The sequence below is a fragment of the Acanthochromis polyacanthus genome, chromosome 14 (assembly GCF_021347895.1).
Source record: "Acanthochromis polyacanthus isolate Apoly-LR-REF ecotype Palm Island chromosome 14, KAUST_Apoly_ChrSc, whole genome shotgun sequence".
NCBI classification, from domain to species: domain Eukaryota; kingdom Metazoa; phylum Chordata; class Actinopteri; family Pomacentridae; genus Acanthochromis; species Acanthochromis polyacanthus.
The window spans coordinates 33,521,892-33,542,993 of NC_067126.1; the positions used below are offsets into that span (position 1 = coordinate 33,521,892).

At 41.5% G+C, this 21,102-nt stretch overlaps 1 protein-coding gene across 1 annotated transcript in view; it reads left to right on the plus strand.

Moving 5' to 3' along the window:
- LOC110957632 (anosmin-1) overlaps window positions 1-21,102 on the plus strand; it is a 49,796-nt gene that overhangs the window by 21,368 nt on the left and 7,326 nt on the right. The window contains 6 exon segments of the mRNA XM_022203755.2: window positions 7,178-7,362; window positions 7,735-7,864; window positions 9,934-10,113; window positions 10,116-10,138; window positions 11,783-11,927; window positions 18,934-19,080. Coding sequence (XP_022059447.2) covers window positions 7,178-7,362; window positions 7,735-7,864; window positions 9,934-10,113; window positions 10,116-10,138; window positions 11,783-11,927; window positions 18,934-19,080 — 810 coding nt within the window.

Below are 21,102 nucleotides of genomic sequence, written 5' to 3' on the forward strand. Positions count from 1 at the left end.
GCAAAATCGTTTTGCATCGTATTTTATTGCATCATTCTGCAACGACAAGTTAGAATCCTTAAGCATGAAATCCTGACAACACCTGTGGTTCCTGGTGGTTTAATGACTCTGACAGCAAACACTCCTCGAGCAGCTACTTTGTAAGAAACACAACAGAGGAACAACTGTTATATCAGGTTACAGTGCAACCACACAGTCATTTGGCGCGACCTGATTCCATCATGCACATGGCATGAGTAGTTTTCCAACCACACCAGGGCACATTAAGAAGTTTGCTACCTTGCTGAGGAGATGGAGGGGAACAGCTTGTTGCCTGTGGCTTCCTGTTCCATTAATGTGGTATTTAATACTGATGAACTGAAGAAAAATGCCAGCCTTTGCATTTGTTGATGCATTTTTGATAAATTGTCTACTGTTGGTGTCAAATACATCATGTTTGCTTGACAGTAAAAGCCCCGCCTGTTTGCCCAGTTGAATACTTTCAGGAGCACCAGTGAGAGAAAACACGGTAAACAAAGCAACTGTTATCACTAAGATTAAATTAGAATCAGGAAAGCTCACTTGCCATTTGATTAGTTGTACCTCTGAAATCTAATGCAACCTCATACAATAGCTCTGATATATATTTAACTTTTAAAAAGTGGTCCTGACATTTTGCCAACCCAATTAACATTCATGACAAAATATTAAAAACACTTTAAACGTAAAGTAAGGCAGTCTAGTGCATCTCCATCACCACCACTTGCTATGACCTTAGTACTGTACACTACATGAAGTAGAATCATCACCTTTTTGACAGCGTCTGTAAAAACTGCTTTGTAGAAGTCCATTTCTTGGCAGAGCTGTTGTATTGGACTACATACAATGAATAGATTCTGCCACTAACAAGCAGAGGAAGCTCATTTCTGAATGTAAATACAATGATGATGATGATTTCGTTATTTTCGTTTCATGCGCACAAGCATACCCAGCCCTCATGGGTTTACAAGACACCAGTATTCTAGCATTGCAGCAATACATCTAAAACACACATTATTCAGTCCATTGCTCAATTCACAAGCAGAATATGTTGCCTTCCATCTCAGGCCTGGCAAAGAATTTCTGCCATGATAAAGGTTCACCTTCTAAAACGCAACTCGTAATGTTCATGGTCATCCAGCCAAAAGAAACCAGAATAAATGGAGGACATCTTACTTAAAAGTACCTCCCTTATATCTTCATATACAGGACAATGAAACATAAAATGAACCTCATTCTCAGCTTCACACAGCAAACAAAGTCTGTCCTTCTCTTCAGCAGCAATAAAACTCCCAGTCTCTAAGGCTAATGGTGATGTTCCTGAGCATAACTGTGCACACAGGGATCTCTGTCTTTTGCTTAAATTATACTTCACGTAAGGTTCCACACCGTATCTTTACAAGACAGTAAGTTTGTAGTTTTGGCTTATACCATGTATCTCTTTATCTCTATAATCTTACAGTGATCTGTTGTGAAAAATGATTGGCTAAGGTTGGAATAAAATAGACCACAAACAATATCCAAAACTGTTAGATTTTATGAGATGAATACATAAACATTTCTGTATTACTGTCTTAAAAGCAATTAAAGTAAATTTAAAGTAAGTATTAAATATCTTATTAGCAATAGTGAAGTCTCTGATTTCTTACATACGTTAACACTAGAATTTGCTTTATATAAATTTCACTACACTCATTTAGCTGGAAGTGTCCAGTTTAGTAGCATTTCATTTCTTTTTCTAGCAGCCCATTGAAGCGATGTAATGGCTGCAGTGAATGAAATAGCGACACATAATGTTTTCTCTTGCCCCATTTCTTCTGATTGAGTTTTTATAGATGCCTTGTTCATATTTCCGTTCATTTCTCCTTTTAAATTCAGTGAAACTTTCTCAACTAAATTTTGAAGCAAAGTTAAAGAACGCTTGGTTTCACAGCACAAGTTTGTAATGAGCCACCCAAAGGACAGTGCAAAGTGAGAGACAAATTAAGCAATCTAAAACACAGGGGAAACCTTGCACAAAAACATGCAGCTAAATTATTAAATAAAATGCTCAGAGAAAAATGTGAAAACCCCGGCATTTAATTATACACACGTGGACAAAATTGTTGATACCCCTCAGTTAAAGAAGGAAAAACCCACAATTCTCACTGAAATCACTTGAAACTCACAAAAGTAACAATAAATAAAAATTTATTGAAAATTAAATAATCAAAATCAGCCATCACTTTTGAATTGTTGATTAACATAATTATTTAAAAAAACAAACTAATGAAATAGGGCTGGACAAAAATGATGGTACCCATAACTTAATATTTTGTTGCACAACCTTTTGAGGCAATCACTGCAATTAAACGATTTCTGTATTTGTCAATGAGCGTTCTGCAGCTGTCAACAGGTATTTTGGCCCACTCCTCATGAGCAAACAGCTCCAGTTGTCTCAGGTTTGATGGGTGTCTTCTCCAAATGGCATGTTTCAGCTCCTTCCACATATGTTCAATGGGATTCAGATCTGGGCTCATAGAAGGCCACTTTAGAATAGTCCAACGCTTTTCTCTCAGCCATTCTTGGGTGTTTTTGGCTGTGTGTTTTGGATCGTTGTCCTGTTGGAAGACCCATGACCTGCGACTGAGACCAAGCTTTCTGACACTAGGCAGCACATTTCTCTCCAGAATGCCTTGATAGTCTTCAGATTTCATCGTACCTTGCACACTTTCAAGACACCCTGTGCCAGATGCAGCAAAGCAGCCCCAAAACATTACTGAGCCTCCTCCATGTTTCACCGTAGGGACAGTGTTCTTTTCTTCGTATGCTTGGTTTTTCAGTCTATGAACATAGAGTTGATGTGCCTTACCAAAAAGCTCCAGTTTGGTCTCATCTGTCCAAAGGACATTCTCCCAGAAGCTTTGTGACTTGTCAACATGCATTTTTGCAAATTCCAGTCTGGCTTTTTTATGAGTTTTTTTCAGCAGTGGTGTCCTCCTTGGTCGTCTCCCATGAAGTCCACTTTGGCTCAAACAACGACGAATGGTGCGATCTGACACTGATGTACCTTGGCCTTGGAGTTCACCTTTAATTTCTTTGGAGGTTGCTCTGGGCTCTTTGGATACAATTCCAACGATCCGTCTCTTCAATTTGTCATCAATTTTCCTCTTGCGGCCACGTCCAGGGAGGTTGGCTACTGTCCCGTGGGTCTTGAACTTCTGAATAATATGAGCCACTGTTGTCACAGGAACTTCAAGCTGTTTAGAGATGGTCTTATAGCCTTTACCTTTAAGATGTTTGTCTATAATTTTTTTCGGATGTCCTGGGACAATTCTCTCCTTCGCTTTCTGTTGTCCATGTTCAGTGTGGTACACACCTTTTCACCAAACAGCAGGGTGACTACTTGTCTCCCTTTAAATAGGCAGACTGACTGATTATGAGTTTGGAAACACCTGTGATGTCAATTAAATGACACACCTGAGTTAATCATGTCACTCTGGTCAAATAGTTTTCAATCTTTTATAGAGGTACCATCATTTTTGTCCAGGCCTGTTTCATTAGTTTGTTTTTTTAAATAATTATGTTAATCAACAATTCAAAAGTAATGGCTGTTTTTGATTATTTAATTTTCAATAAATTTTTATTTATTGTTACTTTTGTGAGTTTCAAGTGATTTCAGTGAGAATTGTGGGTTTTTCCTTCTTTAACTGAGGGGTACCAACAATTTTGTCCACGTGTGTATTAGAAACATGATTAATTAGATGAGAAAGCGAGTTCTGGAGCCAGCCAGGTTAACAGACTATGATGCACAAAGTGTCTAAACATTAGGCTGTGCACGCTGATAAAGTTGCTTAATTGTCCATGCACTTAACTCATCTCTTTATTTAATTATTGCTCAGGACTGTTGCCAAGAGGGACCAGATTACAGTAACACAGCTCATCAGTGGAATCATGGATACTCCTTTCCTTCCCTCTCTACTTTTTCTCCCCATTTTTTCTGTAATTGGTGTTTCATAACCTGTAATGGTCCAATGCAAATGTCATGTTTTTAACGTGATTAACTGCTGCAGTTTGCATAATTCTCATAAATAGCGTCGAACCAATTAATCCCTCTCTGTTGAACATGAATTGGAGATCTCAGTGACGCAAGCGCAGATTATCATGCTCGATTTTTGACAACTTGCTTAGAGTCATAAATCTTTATTTCATCTCTTTGCATTGTACTTCACCCACGCACCCCTCATGCTGTTTCTGCTGTAAATTGGAATATATAGTCAGTATTGAAATTGCAGGATAAGCTTGAGGGTTTTGCAGACACAGATGTACCCAGGAATCTTTGCCACAGTAAAATAGTTAAAGAGTGCTGCCGAAGGCGACTTGATGTTCTGATGGTGCCGAGCCGTTATGTGAGTGAACCGAGCGCCCCTAAACTCGGAGATGGGAGCTGGAACTTCGTTAAACACACTGTCAGCACACAATTGCTGGCAGCCCAAGGCCATGACAGAGTCGAGGAGACGGAGCAGTGGAAGATGAGTCTAAATCAAACTTTAAACCGCTGCAGTGGCATACTGTAGCTGTGTGTGCTTTGAATCACACTGCAGCAGGATCTGTGTGCTGCCTTCACTAGTGATTTGTGAGTTTGTGCACACAGAAGAGCATGTTCGTATTTATATTTGATTTGGAAAAAATCCTGAGGGTCTTCACGGTGGATGTCATGCTTAAAAGGTGTACAGCCCGTTAATGTGGGGAAGATGAAAGCAGGCGTAACCTTGAAAATTTCAGTACAGTGACCCAGTCAGTGAAAACCATAAACAGCACCGTGAGACCTTCAAAATCAAGCAGCCTCCCTGCTTGTTTAGTCCAAAACATTGAGCTCATGACGGGACGCCGTCAGCGCTACATTTACGCTGAATTACGCTGAGCGTTTTGGTGAAAGTCCACATGGAATTCCTGTCCTGGTCCTCAGTGTTAAAGGTCTAATTAGTTGCTCATGGTTTGAAGAGCGTAATTGTTTCTGTGTGTGCGCGAGTGTGTACGCAGCCTCCACTGTGATGAGCCATGTTGCTGGAAGCCATTAGCAAACACAAGCGGGAAGAAATGGAGCGTTTCCCCCACTGAGATCACTCTCAGATGTGTGTGTTGGTGTGTGTGCTCAGGTTAAGGTCGCCAGCTCATCTGTGTGTGTGTGTCCCCGTCAGAACAACTTCAGTCTCTGGACCCCCACCGGGCTTTTGATGTATAGCAAAGATTCTTCTTTTTTCCTTTTTTTAATTGAATCAATGAGCCCCACATCATCCGCTGCTCTGTTATGTTGTCTCAAAGTTTTATTTGCAGAGCTGCGCCTCAGATAAAATTTCCTGAGCATGCATGGAAATAACCGCTTTATTCAACTCTTCTATTTCTCTCATTTTCGTGTGCAGCGCCCCGTGTTATGCAACCCAACTTGTTCTGCATGATCAAAAGCGGCGCGCAGTTCTGCAATATCATGTGAGAAAAATGCGGAGTTAAATTAAATTTAGCGAGAGCCACATTCACACTGTCACAACAAGTCAAGTCAGTCAATCAAGTCCATAAGCTATCCTCGGTTTACGGTAAGCCATTGTGCTACAAGCAGTATCTGCAGTGTTCTCCCCAACCACTGTAATTATAGCCGTCATTATGACAGTGTGTGCGTGAGTATTGAGAATTATATTCCTGTGAGTGTAATTGTTGGCATGATTAAGACATGAATGAACACCGTATTCTTGATCATGCCTCAGCAGCAGTTACATCATGGTTTTGGAGTAAGCGGGTGGCCATTGAAAAATGAATGCTGTATGATTTTTGGACCAAACCTGACCTGAAAGTTATCTTTGGAAGGAGCAAGCTGAGAGAAAGTGTATTCTTTGTCCTCCCACATATTGCGGAAGAGAGAGAGAGTGTGTGGTGTGTGTGTGTGTGTGTGTGTGTGTGTGTGTGTGTGTGTGTGTGTGTGTGTGTGTGTGTGTGTGTGTGTGTGTGTGTGTGTGTGTGTGTGTGTGTGTGTGTGTGTGTGTGTGTGTGTGGTTTGTGAGTACTTGTGTGACTTTGTGGGACGATGAGCTAAGACAGAGGGAGAGGAGGAATGCTGTGGTTACCTTAGTGTTGATTATTGCGTAGGAAATATGACACGTTTGTTTGCGCATGCACACACTCACACACGCTTTCTGCTGTGGAGCTGTGAAACCACAGTACAATGACCCCCAGCTGTTAGTATGCAGAAAGCTGTTATCAGAGTGACAAAACAAAGTACTGACTCCATATGCATGTGGCTCAAGGACCCTCCTTCATCTCGCAGGGTTGTTATGCACACCAATCAATCACTTTTACTTGCCCGGTATGAAGAATGAATAGAGATATAAGTAGATCAAATGCTCTGCATGCAAAATTCAGTCTTGATTATGTTGTTTACCAACATGCCGTGCGGCAGCCTTGAGCGCGCTCTGATGCTGTTTATAAATGCGAAGCAGCAGCGGGCCATTCAGCAGCGACAGAGGTCCAACATAATGGTCTGAAGTGCTAGGTGATTTATTGAGAACTGTGTGTTGTGCTCAGCCTTCTCCTGTACTTCCAAACTTGCTTTTCCAATCTCCATCTCATTATCACTGTGCCCGACGCTCAATCAACAACTCACTACGTCTCCGCCGCAATAAATTTACTTGAGAGAGTCAGTCTGAGTTGGCTGAGTGTTTGGCCCAGTCCCGCACTTAATAAATCTCTAATTTATTGCACATGGCCACATCGAGTGTGTCTGAAAAGCTGAATATAAAGTTCAGTGATGCAAATTTGCTTTACATATATGCGTTTATCTTTGTACTTGGTGTCTAAGAGAGAGAAAGAGGGAGAAATATCATGCACTCCATCTCGCATACCTAAATGCAAACTATGTGTATCATCACTAAGAAGTGCAGCTACTAAAACACTCCAGCCAGGAAATATCACGATCTGTCACAGTAGAAAGATGATGCTGTTGACCCACAGCGTGTATTAAATCTATTGCAATGAGGTCATGTCTCATTTTCAAATCTGTATCTGTCCAACTCCGATGGTGTAATTTCTCTTTCCAACCTTTCGCCCAAGAGAGGAAAATAACAAATATAAAAGTTGAAGTTCACCTATCATGTTAAACTTGTGTCAACGTGCGTGCTTGTGCTTTTAGGAGTCCCACTGAAACCGAGGAAGGAGTTGGTGTTCTTGGAGCAGCCGTCAGGTCAGCTGGAGATCCGCTGGTCCTCCAAGTTCAACATCTCCGTCGAGCCCGTCCTCTATGTGGTGCAGCGTCGATGGAATTACGGCATCCACCCCAGCGAGGATGACGCCACAGAGTGGGAGACGGTGGCACAGGTAGGCAGCTACACACCACGCATGCTAAATAATAGAGCCGTAAGATCATTCTGAATGTTTTTTCTTCCATCAACCTTGTTGTGTGAGCGATTCTTCTGATCACAGCTTTATTAAAAGGGAGGAAAAATATGATGGGGGTTACAATTAAAGCTCCATGTGTCCCAGCATGCAAACCGCTGCAGCTGTGGAGCTGCTGCACTGCGCTGACAGACTGTCGCACACGGTTGCACATTCCTCACAGTCGCAGTGTCTTTGAAAGTTTGGCAAAGAGAAACACGCGGATGACTGATGTGGCAGAAAACTCACATGGGGCTGTGACCCTGTGTAAACCCTGACCCCTGTGGTTTGCTCCCCCCCCCATCTGTCCCTCAGACTGCAGAGGAGCGCATCCAACTGGCTGACATCAGAGCCAGCAGATGGTACCAGTTCAGAGTTGCAGCAGTCAATGTTCACGGGACCCGCGGCTTCACTGCACCCAGCAAACACTTCCGCTCCTCCAGAGGTCAGTTTGTGTGTGTGTGGCCTTGTTTTGTGCGTAAGTTCCTGTTTGACACTCACTGCCCTTAATTTGTTATGGTTAAGACCTTGGAACAGGTGGAACCTTTGTGAAAGACTTTAAAGACCTGATTTGACTTCTTCTATGGCCATACAAAGCAAACAAGCTTAAGTTGTGAATGTTCTCTTAGCATGTCAGGCAAGCATTTTTTTTCTGTTTTGTTACTTTATTATATATTCTGCATCTCTTTGGTGGACTAAAAGACACACTTTCGTCTGATTCACTCCTAAGCTGATTGACCCTGCGTCTCCTTTAAACAGCAACAAATTGACTTTGACTGAAATATGACTGGTGAAGCCAAACACGCATTTATCACTTTTTACTGCTTATGTGTGTTTATTTAAAACTACATTTAGGCTTTAAACCATCTAATTCTGTCATGTACCTCGTTAACCTGAATTGTAAATACGTGTATCCCCTCTGCAGTTTCCACACATTTACCCAGTGAGTGAAATAAGATCCATGTCGATGCCAAGTAGACTGCGAGTAATGAGGAGGGACTTGGTGTGCAGAACATTTCTTCTCTGTGTTGTAATGCGATCTTCATTTATGTCTTCAAAGGAGGGGTTTCCCCTCTTTGCAGTCATAAAAAATGTAATAAGTCTGAATTAGTCAGGATATAGCAGGTTTCAAATGAATGCAAGTGTTGTCTTGCTTCCAGAGAAAGTGACGCAACCGAGGCACTTTTCAGATCTTTGCCACGGATTAGTGAACAAGCTGTGATGGCATCCAGTGTTACTGCTTCACTCTCCTTCAGTGTACTTCCTAGAAAGCCATGTTGTCTTGCAGATGGCATTTGTTAAAGTTAATGGACAGTTGTTTTTGTGGTTCCCACGGATTACAAGTTTGAGAATATAATATTGTGTCTAGATTGCATCTGATTCAGATCGAATACCGTGTGTTTGTTTGACATGGGGAGGAAAAGCCATGTGCCCATGCACAAAGGTGCTCACTGGTGGAGCGCCAGCAGATATCCTATGTACTCACCATGTTCTGACAAATGTCAGAACTGAACCAAACACAAAAAGTATTAGCATGTTTGGTGCTGTGTTGACCTGTTCTGTCAGTCCTTCGTCATACGTTTGCCCTCCAGAGGATTTTGTGTGGCTGTCAGACTGAGTCAGGCACCAGGTGGGAAAAAGATTCAGCTGCAGGGAGGGAAATGATCTCCAATCAGTGCCAGAATGTTGATAGATTGATGAGAGCTGTCATGGATTTGATGAACTCCTGGTACTTCTGTCATGCCATTGCTATTTATACAGCGTGGCCATATCATCTGAATGCAATTTTGCACTACTATACTTTGTTAGCGCAATTTGTAAGAACTGACTGCTTATTTATCTTGCACAGGCAACATCAGCTGCTATGGGGAACTGATGTGTCCAATTGTGTTTTTGGGCCGGATTAAATGTGTTTCAGGTGGGAGAGGGCAGGGGGAGAGGAGAGCCAACTGGGCTGTGGCGTGAATCATTTTCTCATTACGGGACCGTTCCCTCTGCTCTGGTGTCTGGCATGTGGCCCTGCCTGTCCTCCTGCACCGGGCTGACATCAGCAGCCAGCAGTAGGCTGGGTCACAGCACATATGGATGGGTTCAGAACCAGCTTTACTCTGGACACACACACATTAGTTTGAGATGTGGAATGTTGAGTGTGGAGCCAAAGTGAGCAGCATGTGTTTATTAACCCCTGACCTGCGTTCTCGGTCCTGCCCAACGCTGTCATAGACATGACATGACATCTGTCATAACATCTCATGGCAGATTTTCAATGGAGGACTAATTACTTTACACAGTGTCATACTTGTCCCCCTCCTCAGCAGGAGTGCAGGCTCAATTGGTGAAAGGTGTCTTTTAGCCTGTAACACATTCCCCTTGAAATTAGACTTGCAAGAAAACTGAAGATTTGTCACACACAAGAAGCAGAGGACGTCTTTGTCTTCTTCCCGAAACGTTCACAGATGCGTCAAAATCTGTTACCGCTGATGGTGTTGTTTCTTGTTGTTGCCATGTCTTCAGACCCATCTGCTCCTCCCAGCCCGACCAGTCTGCGTGTCACCAACGTGACGCTGGGCGATGAAGGCCTGGTGACAGCTCGTCTCAACTGGACCCTGCCAGAGGAGCCCGATATTCCAATACATCACTACAAAGTGTTCTGGAGCTGGACTGTGCCCACCAAGTCCATGGTGCCATCCAAGAAGAAAGGAGAAAGACCACCAATGGGGTAATCTTCTGAATCTGTCTTAGTGATGTGCTCTCTTTCTTTCCCTTCTTTGTCCTCTTTCTAAGACTGCAAGGTCTCTTCCAAGAACATTTCAGCATCTTTTCCTCAACACATCTCCATGAATACCCATGCAGGCCTGCAGTGGGAATGAAAGAACAATTAACACGGAGTAGGAGCTGCATTTATTTGTATGTACTTGCAGGGCTATCAGTAACACATGGATGGATACAATACGGACTCATTGTTTGACTTCCTTAGACTGATGAGAGAACCCTTAAACACAGCTAAGATTTGAAGGAAAGCACATTAAGTATGATGAATAGCCCTGTGTGTAGTGATAAATCATGATTTCAAGGTCTGTGTGTCTTAAATATCTTACTTTGTATTGTTTCCTTTTTTCAGTTGCTGCTTCAAGCTTGTATTCCTTCCCTCTTGCTCAGTGTTTGATTGTGTAATTTGGGAGTCTCTGAATAGGTATATGGGTTGTTTTGTTCTATTTTTATCAGAGATTTCAGCAGCTCCAACATCCAGTGTATTGTAACCATATGCCCAATTCCTAACCTGTAATCTTTTACCACTGCTGCTAAAACACCCAAGAAACTTTCCCTAATAATGACACAAATATAATGTCCAAACAAGGTACCACTGATTCCTTTCATTAATGCCCCTGGAACAGTTTAGATTGCAAACTGGAACGTTCTCAAACATTTGCACGAGCCAGAAAGAAGAGGTTTTATGGCTCTTTCTCTGGGATGTTAAAGACAAAGGCTCTATTTATGATCATAAAGAAAGATGTAATTTAGCTGCAAATGCTTAAACAAGCAGGCAACCTAAGAGCATACAATGTTAGACAAGTCATAAACCAACAGACTAATAATCTTTTTGTTTTGGTTCAGCAATAAAATGACAGTATTGGACTGCTGCAAATTGAAGCAGTGAATCACTAAGCATGTATCAACTGGACTGACCTTGTAGACAAATCATTGACTGTCCTGAAAAAGCACAGACTCGTATGTGAAACTGAATAAATTTGAAAGTTTTGTGAGCCATTTGAAAAATATATCAAGTAACACGACCCAATATCACATGCATGTGACTCAGTATCCGTGAAGAGCATTTCATTAGAGACTCGAGGAGAAAGACGGATTGTCTAGACAGTCCGCACGCTCCTCTATAGAGTCTTCTCCTGAATTAGTTTTTGAAATGCATAGCAGATGTGGCACAGAGCAGATAGAGGTGGGAGACACCAGACACCTATTGACACATGTACTACTGGTTTCCACTTTGGCACCTCGGGGCTTTGAAAGCAGCCTGCTGGTAGAGGAATGTCAAAACACGCACAGTCAATAACAAGAACTCATCAAGTTCACGCTGATGGTGGAATGCTGGAAGTGAAACACAGTGAAGAAGCCCTGGGAGGCTCTGATAACATGGCTCTCTCGCAAGGCCCTGAAGGCTATCTCCTCACCGCAAACCCTTCCTCAGCTCCACATGTGTTCTTAATAAGCAGGGCTTTCCCACAGGCCTGCGTTGGCTGGAGCTGGAGCTGTGACTGGTGCAGTGACAGGGCCTTAAGTGGAGGCTCAAGTGACAGTGCGGTAACCTACAAAAGCCAACATCCATCTTTTTTTTCTGCTGCCACAGGCTCAGAGTTGGGTGGATCTGGAGGGACTGCAGCAAAACAGCAGCTACACTGTGGAGTTGCAGGCCGTCACATACTGGGGACAGGTGCGACTGAAGAGCTCCAAGGCCTCCCTCCACTTCAGCACCACCCAGAATAACGACTCGGGTACGCATCAATGCCAGAATTCACTCAGCTGCCCAACTTGTAATGCTTTTTAGCCTTTCTATGTATCAGCATGACTGCAGGGATGGCAACGTTCATAGTTCACAGCATGTCAAACTCAATAACTTTGGTAATACCCTCAGCGCTTTGGACCCCAGAACCTGTTGGTGGGTTTGAAAGGCAGGTTATTTTTAATAAATCACTAAAATTGCATTATTTATAAGAGCCAGAAAGTCTTACACAAGGTCAGATTTTCAACCTGCCGGCAGTGCTTGAACTAATCATGTGTGACGTGCCGTTCTGTCGGGAAAATTAACCAAATCTAACTTTGAAATTGTGTTATTTTGTCAAAATTGATTTATTCTGCCTGTCTCATTTAAAAGTTTGCCAAAAATAAATCTAACCAGATTCTGTAAAAAGCTAAATATTTTCTGCTCCTCTGCACAACTGAGAAGCCTTTAGTGACTCGGCTCTGATCGGCTTTCACATGACTAAAATTTAGGGACTTTTTGACTGCACTGCAGGCTGTGTTTACACAGAGCGGAGACAAATGTAGAAAAAAAGAGAAAATTATAAGTACTTGGGTATCTATAGCATTTCTATAGAGTTGCTATTTTTTTCACTGTTGGCAAGTCTGTTGGAAAAATGTTGCACATGTTGATCCTAAGCATTTTTTATGTATATTGTATTCTATTATCATTTTGTTACACAGTGCAGAAGAATTGTTTGCATTTTCTTTACTTCTAGCCATGGTTGTGTCGTTTCTATGGAGTAACAATGTGACAGGAGCAAAAACAACAACATAAAAAAATAACAACCTACAGAAACTGCTTCGGGTTCTGAAGGTTATTGTACCTGTTCTTCCACTATAAGCTTGTCTGATTTTACTGGCCAAAACTCAGCCAAATTCATCAAACATCCTCATGTGTGCTTACTGTTTGTTGCTAAATAGCATTAGCATTGTTGCACATGTTAGCAATTTAATTGTGAATATGAAGGGATTCCGACATTAGCATTCAGCTTAAAGTACCAGTGTGCTTTATATGTACTTCATCCACAGTACCATAGCCATGTTTAGCCACAGCACCTTTGTATCTGTTAAACCTTCACACAGAAATTGAGGTCATATGTTGACCAAACAGGAATGGTACGTACAATTTAGAGTCACATGCGTGCCGTGCTCTACCTGAAATCAAATAAACCTGGATGGAGCTGCAGCATTCTGATTGCAGATCCGTATAGGACTGGCTGAACCGACCTAGCAGAATCCAATTTTCCTTTTTGTTTGTGTGCATTTCACGAGCGTTGAATTTACCTAAATGACCGAGTGCCTTCAGGCAAACAATCTTCGTGAGAATTGCAAAAAAGCCTGAGTGGCCCACTGATCGCACATCTGCATTCATTCGAAGCTTTTCAGTATTTAGGAAGTACAGACGTAGACTCGGTGCTTTGAGTGTGTGGTAACACTTTATAATAACTATACACTATTAAGCATTAGTTAAGCATTGGTTCAGCATAATTTAAGCATTAGTTAATCCTTAAATCCTCATGAACTCATCATGAATTCACCATTAGTAATGCATTACAAAGCATGAGTAAAGACAGTTTTAAATGTTCAACTAACACATTATTAAGCATTAGTTAAACATTAGTAAAGTGCTTAATTCATCGTTAACTCATCATTTGTAACTAATTAGTTATACGTGCATAATTAATCATGAATTCATGATCTGTATGACATTTATTATGCATTACTAAGCACTTAATAAATCCGGTTAAAATGTTTTGTTGCTCATTGATAATCTCAGTTGTTAATGCTTTATAAAGGGTTAGCAACTGTGTTAGTATATGATTTACAAACACATATTCATCCTCAATGAATTTCAATTCAATTCAATTTTATTTATATAGCGTCAATTACAGTCAAATCGTCTCAAGACGCTTTACAGAACCCATATGCCTGACCCCCAGAGCAAGCCCAAAGGCGACAGTGGCAAGGAAAAACACCCTTTTAACAGGGAAGAAACCTCGAGCAGAACCCGGCTCAAATAGGGGGGACCCATCTGCCTGCTGGCCGGGCGGGTTGAGAAGGACAGAAGAGGGCAAGGGGGAGGGATGGGAGAAGAGGGAGGGGTGAGAAAGCAAGGAAAACACAACACACATTTGAATACATGCATGACAGGATATGTGACACAGACAAAGTATAAGCTAACATTGAAAACTGACTCATAGTTTACTCTTATGATGTACGGCTCTGACATTAAACATACTCCTTATATAGCTAGCAGTAAAATTCAAACAGTATGTAAGTTAGCATAACAGTATATTGAAGGCGATGCAGAGTTGACTCGTGGAAAAAGGGAATTGGAAGCAGAGGGCTGGTGGAAGGTCAGTAGCAGCATCCCACAGTGGACATGGTGGAGACTGGACCAGCTGGTGGAACATCGACCGCAGATCTGAAGCATCCAGCTCTGGGACCAGGGACACTCGGAGAAATAGCACAGGGGGAAACAGAGTGAATGTACTGCAATAACGGTATACATATTAAATGTAAAGGTAGATAGAGAAGGGCTCAGTGCGTCAAGAAAAGTCCCCCAGCAGCCTAGGCCTATAGCAGCATGACTAGGGGCAGAACGAAGGGACGTCCAAGAGGGGGTCAGCTGTACAATGAAGACACAAGCCGAACCTCTGTGGGTCACCCAGTCAGCCCCAACTATAAGATTTGTCAAAAAGGAACGTTTTAAGCCTGGTCTTAAAAATAGAGAGGGTGTCTGCCTCCCGAACCCAAACTGGGAGCAGGTTCCACAGGAGAGGCGCCTGATAACTGAAGGCTCTGCCTCCCATTCTACTTTTAGAAATTCTAGGAACAACAAGTAAGCCTGCAGTTTGAGAGCGAAGAGTTCTACTAGGATAATAAGGTACTATCAGATCTTTAAGATATGATGGAGATTGGTTATTAAGAGCTTTATATGTCAGAAGAAGGATTTTAAATTCTATTCTGGATTTAACAGGAAGCCAGTGAAGAGAAGCAAGTATAGGGGAAATATGATCTCTTTTGCTAACTCCTGTCAGTACTCTCGCAGCAGCGTTTTGGATCAACTGTAGATGTTTGAGAGAGCTATTTGGACAACCCGATAATAAGGAATTGCAATAGTCAAGCCTGGAAGTAACAAAAGCATGAACTAATTTTTCTGCATCACTCTGAGACAGAATGTTCCTGATTTTTACAATATTACGCAGGTGAAAAAAGGAAGTCCTACAGACTTGCTTTATGTGTGAGTTAAAGGACATGTCCTGGTCAAAAATAACTCCAAGATTCCTCACAGTAGTACTGGAGGCCAATGTGATGCCATCCAGAGTAACTATTTGCTTTGAAAGCGAGTTTCTAAGATGTTTGGGGCCAAATACAATGACTTCAGTTTTGTCTGAATTTAGCAGTAGGAAGTTAAAAGTCATCCAGGTTTTAATGTCCTTAAGACAATCTTGCAGTCTAGCTAACTGATCAGTTTCATCTGGCTTCATAGATAAATACAATTGTGTGTCATCTGCATAACAATGGAAGTTAATACAATGCTTCCTAATAATATTGCCTAAAGGAAGCATGTATAATGTGAAAAGTATCGGTCCTAAGACAGAACCCTGAGGAACTCCGTGATTAACTTTAGTCTGCTCAGAAGAGTTATTGTTGACATGCACAAACTGGAACCTATCTGATAAGTAGGATTTAAACCAATCCAGTGCTGTTCCTTTAATGCCAATTGAATATTCTAGACGCTGTAATAAAATGTTGTGGTCGATTGTGTCAAACGCTGCACTAAGATCTAACAAAACAAGTATAGAGACTAGTCCATTATCTGATGCTATGAGAAGGTCATTAGTAACTTTCACTAGAGCTGTTTCTGTGCTATGATGCACTCTGAAGCCTGACTGAAACATTTCAAACAAATTATTCCTTTGTAGGTGTTCACACAATTGATTTGCAACTGTTCTTTCCAGAATTTTAGAGAGAAATGGTAGGTTGGATATCGGTCTATAGTTAGCTAACACATCTGGATCTAAAGTGGGCTTTTTAAGCAAAGGTTTGATGACAGCAACCTTAAAAGCCTGTGGTACATAGCCTGTTACTAGAGAGAGATTAATCAGATCTAACATTGAAGAATTAATTAAAGGTAAAATCTCCTTGAAGAGTCTAGTTGGGATAGGATCTAAAAGACATGTTGATGGTTTGGATGTAGAAACTGTTGAAATTAGTTCAGAGAGACATATAGGAGTGAAGAATTCTAAAGATTCATCAGGTCTAACAGCCAATTCAAAAGCATCTGTGACATTTGTAGGAAGGGCCAGATTAATTTTATCTCTAATCAGAACTATTTTATGCGTAAAGAAGCTCATGAAGTCGTTACTGGTTAAAACTAAAGGAATACAAGGTTCAACAGAGCTCTGACTCTTTGTCAGCCTGGCTACAGTGCTAAAGAGAAACCTAGGGTTGTTCTTGTTCTCATCTATTAAAGATGAATAATAAGTTGTCCTGGCATTATGAAGAGCTTTTTTATAGATTACTAGACTATTTTTCCAAGCCACATACACTACCTCTGAATTAGTGGAATACCACTTTCTTTCCAGCTTTCGGGATGCCTGCTTTAAAGTCCGCAGCTGGGAATTATACCAAGGAGCAAGTCTTCTCTGAGATATAACTTTCTTTTTTACAGGTGCAACACTATCAAGAGTTGTACGCAGTGAGGCTGAAGCATTATTAACATAATAATCCACTTCTGTGGGGGTAAAATAATAATATTTGCCTTCTGATTTATCAGTAAATGTTGCTGAAGTAAACAGTGAGGGTATTATTTCCTTAAATTTAGATACTGAATTGTCAGACAAACACCTACTGTAATGATATTTGTTCTCAGCTGCTAAACAATCCTTTACTTTAAATTGAAATGTTATCATAAAATGGTCAGAAAGAAGAGGGTTCTGGGGAAATACTGTTAACTCTTCAATTTCTAAGCCATAAGTCAGGACAAGGTCAAGAGTGTGATTAAAACTATGAGTTGGTTTATTTACATGTTGAGAAAACCCAATTGAGTCTAATAATGAATTAAAAGCTGTTGTAAGGCTGTCACTGTCTACGTCAACATGAATGTTAAAGTCACCCACAATAATAACTTTGTCTGAACTGAGCACTAATTCAGATAAAAAGTCTGAGAATTGAGATAAAAACTCAGAATAAGGAGCAGGAGGACGATATATAACAACAAATAAAACTGGTTTCTGAGCTTTCAAATTTGGATGAGAGAGACTAAGAGTGAGATTTTCAAATGAGCTGTAATCAGGTTTAGGCCTCTGGTTCAATTTTAAACTAGAATGGTAGATTGCTGCTACTCCTCCTCCTCGGCCTGTGATTCGAGGAATATGACAGTTAATATGACTAGGGGGAGTTGATTCGTTTAGGCTAACAAATTCTTCCTGCTGCAACCAGGTTTCAGTCAAACAGAACAAATCAATCTGGTGATCAGTTATCAACTCATTTACTAGCAGAGATTTAGACAAGAGAGATCTAATATTTAACAGACCACATTTAATTTTCCTGTCTCTTTGCTCTGTTGAAATAGAGGTATTAATTTTTATTAAATTTTTGTGGTTACTATTTCTTTTGTATATTTTTGATTTGATTAATTTATTGAATTTTGGTGGTCGGGGGACAGACACAGTCTCAATAAAATTAACTGAATTAACTGAATTACTGGAGGGTGACAGCTGTGAGGAAACTGCAGAGAGGTGTGTAAGACTACAGCTCTGCATCCTGGTCTTAACTCTGGGTTGTCATGCTTTAGGAGTACTAATAAAATCAGCCATATTCCTAGAAATGAGAGCTGCACCAGCCAAAGTGGGATGGATGCCGTCTCTCCTAATCAGACCAGGTTTTCCCCAAAAAGAGCTCCAATTATCAATAAAGCCCACGTCGTTTGATGGACACCACATAGACAACCAGCGGCGAAACGACGACATGCGGCTAAACATGTCATCGCTGGTCAGATAACTTATTAATGCGGTTACTACTCATTAGTTAAGTATATTCCGTGAGCCCATCTAAAGTGAGGACTATCTATGCTTTATAAAGCATTTATAAATGACACAGAAGCAAAGATATACAAAGTGTCAGTTTTATTGGTCCCAAACAATACAAGCTCTTTTAAATACACACTTTAAACAAATACAATCTATAAAATTTCAAGTAAACTTGACAAACATCTTCAAATAACAACAGTCTGTGATCGTATAAAATAGAAAAATAAAATACAAGCTCTTTTAAATACACACTTTACAATCCTTAACATTTCAAGTAAACTGGTGAACTATCTCTTTAGGTCACACACACCAGAGGTAAGTGGGTGCCCTTGAAGTGCACAAAGTGCTTTACAGTAAAACAAATATACCGTTTTCAAATATTGCAAGGATTTATTAAGTGCTTAGTAATGCATAATAAATGCCATACAGATCATGAATTCATGATTAATTATGCACGTATAACTAATTAGTTACAAATGAGTTAACGATGAATTAAGCACTTTACTAATGTTTAACTAATGCTTAATAATGTGTTAGTTGAACATTTAAAACTGTCTTTACTCATGCTTTGTAATGCATTACTAATGGTGAATTCATGATGAGTTCATGAGGATTTAAGGATTAACTAATGCTTAAATTATGCTGAACCAATGCTTAACTAATGCTTAATAGTGTATAGTTATTATAAAGTGTTACCGAGTGTGTACATGCAAAGCTCTAGAGGGAATTGAACCTCCAACATTGGCAGTGTTTGCACTGCGTGTAGACATCAAGTTACAGCACATTTGTACATAAAGAATATGTTGTTTGTGTCCTTTGCTTCTGCGCTCTTACAAAGAAATAAGTGCGTGTTTCTGTTACCATGCTGGAGAGTTTGCCACAACACAGTCCCTGTCGTGTCTTAGCTACAGCAGCAAACATTCCTCCTTCTCTTCCCCAGCAAAATCAGTCCTCAAGTCAAAGAAGGAGGAGCTGTCCCCTCTTGGTTCGACCCTGGCTAAACGCCCTTCTGGCCCTCTGGAAGTAGGCACGCCCTTCTACCAGGATGGCCAGCTGCAGGTCCGTGTCTACTGGAAGAACCGAGGAGGTAAGCACTCTACTGTACTGATTTATAGCTTTGTTAGAATCTAATTAGCACTCCATTATGCCCATCAATCACTATGACTCATGTACACCATAATAAAAAGCTATGACTGATTCTCATACTCAAACAATGGAGGATTCCTTTTTGTAAATGTGGTATCACTGTAAACGAAACAGTGTGTCTTTGTGAGAGCTGAGTAATGTGAGCGCCTGGCAAAGCGGCATCAACCTGCACGTGGACTGGTAGAGCGGAGCCACCGTTTACTAAGGAACAATAAACACACAGAGCCGGAGCCGTGCGATGGGATTTATTGACAGCTGTATTTAATATATCCTCGCATTAGCGTCGAAGCAGCCCATGTTGTTTTACAAGACCTGATGTCATAGGGAGCAGACATGCTGGTGGCTCGCAGCACTGCAAGGGGTTAAAGCCTGTAGGAATGCCTGTCCCAGCGGCGTCCATTCCCCAAACCTTCTGTTAATACCAGAGTGAAAATATGGAAACCTTGAAAGCCATGCTCTCAGGGTAACCTGTCAAGTCCCATTCACTGGTCTATGTTATGTTACTAATATATGTCATCGCCCAAGCCAAACTCCACATCTTAGAGTCAAGAATGCAAACGCTGGCTGAAGGAGAGGCCTGGTGAGACACCAACTGCTGAATCAGAGTAAGAGAGCGCGCGGGGAGGGAGGGAGATCAAGTTGGCCCAGAGCTGTTAGCAAGGTTGGCCTGGACTCATAGAGCTGAGTGATGCTGACGGGGATCAAGCATGGCTGGGGAATCACAGTGTTGCAGAGCAGAGTTAATCCCGGTCCAGCTTCTTTCGCCGTCTCTTGTTTTGTGGTCACGGTCCGTGGTGTGTGTGCCACCGCCACTCATTAGTCTGAGTGATGACCCTGGCTCTGACTCTGACAATCAGGGTTCCACTACTGTAAACACACAGACATACAGATGGCCTGGAGAACCGGAGTCTCTGGACATCTGGTTTGTGTGACAGAGAAAAGGGACAGGTTAACTGAACCATGATTAAACTCTCCCTCATTGTCTCCGTGATCCAGAGCAGCCTGTCCTCTGGGTTGTCTCCAGCAGACGAAATAGAACCGTACTGTACACCGGCTCAGATAGTATATCGCCGTCTGGCTTAACACCCAGACAATAGACGGCATTTCGGGGGCGGCGGGACTTCTGAGGCTTCCAGTCGGGATTTATCGAACGCTGCTGAGGTTCTGTTCTGTTCTCTACCTGATTTCCATGTCCCATTTCTTGTTTTACATACCACTTCCCCTCTCCGTCAGACCCGGCTGAGCATATCTTGTTTATTTTTTTTTCCCGATTTCCCGGTTCCCTGTAATTCCTCTCTTCTGCTTCCAAAGAGCTCAGGGGCTTCAAGTGCCAGATCTGTGTCTAAGCCTTCAAAGGACCCCTTTTATCTCCCCACTACAACCCAGGCCCCCGCCGAGGGGTGAACATAGCACAACTCAATTATTAATCGGAGAAGTATTTCACATATCCAAGCGACACAGCTGAATGAATAATAAATCTTGAAACATAAGATGAGGGTGATGGGCAGATAAACACTGCTGATGAGTTTATGAAGAGCTACTGTACAGTAATGAAGTGAATCTTGCTGAAAGATGAGAGCTGGTGAGTCCCAACATGACCAAGGCTGCCGCTCCACTCATGCAAATCCTTGAAGTCGAAGCAGGGTTGTTTGGTCTGTGAGATGAGCCTTCAACGGACAAAAAGAAAGGTTCAGGAAGCAAGGAAATTATAATCGATAAGCTAAAGCAAAGATTAACAAGGAAGTGCTTTCAACTCTCTTTGAATTTGATGGAAATAGTGATATCAGATCCCAGATAGGGAATGTTGTAATCTGTGAGATAGCCATCAGTTAATCAATCCAGCCTGTCAGATCGGCTTTTGATATCAGATTAACGCTCAGCGGGTGCAGTGTAGTTTAAGGTGTTGAGATTCCATTGCATGATCAGAAGAAGAGGGACACAAGTGTTAAACAGACGTGTAGTT